Raw genomic sequence first — 2,264 nt, forward strand, 5'->3', positions numbered from 1 at the left:
CCCCGCCGCTGACTGACCCGCGTGGCTCCGGCCATGCCCTGCTGGCCATGGAGGCTGCTGCTGGCCGCGGGCACGCTCTCGGCCCTGCGCGCCGGGCCGCCGGCGCCCGGAGACCCCTGCCTGGACGAGGGCGGCGCCCCCCGCGGCTGCGTGCCGGGCCTGGTGAACGCTGCCCTGGGCAGGGAGGTGCTGGCGTCCAGCACGTGCGGGCGGCCGGCCACGCGGGCCTGCGACGCCTCAGACCCGCGCCTCGCACACCCGGCAGCCCTCCTGACGGCGGCGGGGGGCACCGCGGGGCCACTGTGCTGGCGCTCCGACTCGTTGGCGCGCGCGCCCCTGAATGTGACCCTGACGGTGTCCCTGGGCAAGGCCTTTGAGCTGGTCTTCGTGAGCCTGCGCTTCTGCTCGCCGCCGCCAGCCTCCATAGCCCTGCTGAAGTCGCAGGACAATGGCCGCAGCTGGGCGCCGCTGGGCTTCTTCTCCTCGCGCTGCGTCCTAGACTATGGCCGCCTGCCGGTCCCCACCACCGGCCCAGCAGGCCCGGGGCCTGAGGCCTTATGCTTCCCAGCGCCCCAAGCCCAGCCTGATGGTGGAGGTCTCCTGGCGTTCAGCGTGCAGGACAGCAGCCCCCCAGGCCTGGACCTGGACAACAGCCCGGTGCTTCAAGACTGGGTGACCGCCACCGACATTCGAGTGGTGTTCACCAGCCCGGCCATGCTGGCTGATGCCAGGGACGCAGAAGCTGTGCTCCCATATGCCTATTCGGCCACGGAGCTGCAGGTGGGCGGGCGCTGCAAGTGTAACGGGCACGCCTCGCAGTGCCTGCCAGATGCCCAGGGCCACCTGCTCTGCGACTGCCAGCATGGCACCGAGGGCCCAGACTGTAGCCGCTGTAAGCCCTTCTACTTCGACAGGCCCTGGCAGCGGGCCACCGCCAGGGATGCCCACGCCTGCATTGGTGAGGCTCTGGAGGGGGTCCTGGGGAGCTGGGACCAACTAGGTCAGCCTACCCTTGACCCCACCTCTCGCTGCAGCCTGCTCTTGCAACAGCCACGCCCGCCGCTGCCGCTTCAACGTGGAGCTCTACCGCCTGTCAGGACGGCGCAGCGGGGGCGTGTGCCTCAACTGCCGCCACAACACTGCCGGCCGCCACTGCCACTACTGCAGGGAGGGCTTCTACCGCGACCCGGCTCGCGCTCTGAGTGACCGTCGCGCTTGCAGGGGTGAGCCCCGCGCCCGTCCGCGTCCACTCCCGGCCTCTTCCCTCCCCCCTCCCCCCCCCCGCCCTCCCAGCAACTGGGTCTCTGCCCAGCCCAGGTCTGACTGGGCCCTTCCTCCCACTTCTGCCCTCAGCCTGTGACTGCCACCCAGTTGGGGCAGCTGGCAAAACTTGCAACCAGACCACGGGTCAGTGTCCCTGCAAGGATGGCGTCACTGGCCTCACCTGCAACCGTTGCGCACCCGACTTCCAGCAGAGCAGGTCCCCAGTGGCACCCTGCGTGAGTGAGTGACCCTGCCCAGCCTGGGCCCCGGCACCCAGAGTCCCTCTGTTGCCACCTCCCCATCCCTGCACCCCCGCCTCCCCCCATTCCAGGCCTTCTCCCACCCTCACCACAGAAACCCCGGACCCTGGGCCTGTTGAAGAGAGCAACCCTGTGGACCCTCCGGGTAGGTGGCCATTCACCAGGAGCCTGGGGAAAGGGTGTGAGTCTTGAAAGGAGGAGAGGGGTGTGTGTAGGGGGAGTGGGGAGTCGTTCCAGCCTGCCAACCTCTCGCAGACTGTGAAGCCCACTGCAGACCCACCCAGGGCAGCTACCGGATCAGCCTGAAGAAATTTTGCAGGAAGGACTATGGTAGGTGACCGGGGCCACCTGCCCCTCTCTCTGGCTACCCCATCTCATTTTTCATATCCTGAGCCGTGCTGGGAGCCCATCCCTCACCACCACCTAAAGGCTCCCACCGCCCCCCTACCCTCGCCACCCCCCAGGGTTCCCACCGCCCTCCTCCTCACTCCACCCCCTTCCTCTGAAACTCCTGCCAGTGATTGTCCTGATGGGTCCACCCACAGGGATACCCGGTGCTCCTGCGCGCGGCCCCGCCCCTGCTTGACCCCGCCCCTCTCGCCTTCCCTGCAGCGGTGCAGGTGGCGGTGGGCGCGCGCGGCGAGACGCACGGAGAGTGGACGCGCTTTCCGGTGGCTGTGCTAGCGGTCTTCCGGAGCGGCGAGGAGCGCACGCGGCGTGGGAGCAGCGCGCTCTGGGTGC

At 69.2% G+C, this 2,264-nt stretch overlaps 1 protein-coding gene across 1 annotated transcript in view; it reads left to right on the forward strand.

Annotated features, from left to right (window-relative positions):
- The first annotated feature begins 33 nt into the window (after positions 1 to 33).
- NTN3 (netrin 3) overlaps positions 34 to 2,264 on the forward strand; it is a 14,561-nt gene continuing 12,330 nt past the window's right edge. Inside the window, exons 1-6 of the mRNA XM_030884381.1 lie at positions 34 to 958; positions 1,035 to 1,223; positions 1,354 to 1,503; positions 1,618 to 1,668; positions 1,779 to 1,853; positions 2,136 to 2,260. Of these exons, the coding sequence (XP_030740241.1) occupies positions 34 to 958; positions 1,035 to 1,223; positions 1,354 to 1,503; positions 1,618 to 1,668; positions 1,779 to 1,853; positions 2,136 to 2,260 (1,515 nt within the window). The remainder of the gene's footprint in view (positions 959 to 1,034; positions 1,224 to 1,353; positions 1,504 to 1,617; positions 1,669 to 1,778; positions 1,854 to 2,135; positions 2,261 to 2,264) is intronic.

This window comes from Echinops telfairi, unplaced genomic scaffold (assembly GCF_000313985.2).
Source record: "Echinops telfairi isolate 266 unplaced genomic scaffold, ASM31398v2 ScPeMD7_5;HRSCAF=22, whole genome shotgun sequence".
Classification (NCBI taxonomy): domain Eukaryota; kingdom Metazoa; phylum Chordata; class Mammalia; order Afrosoricida; family Tenrecidae; genus Echinops; species Echinops telfairi.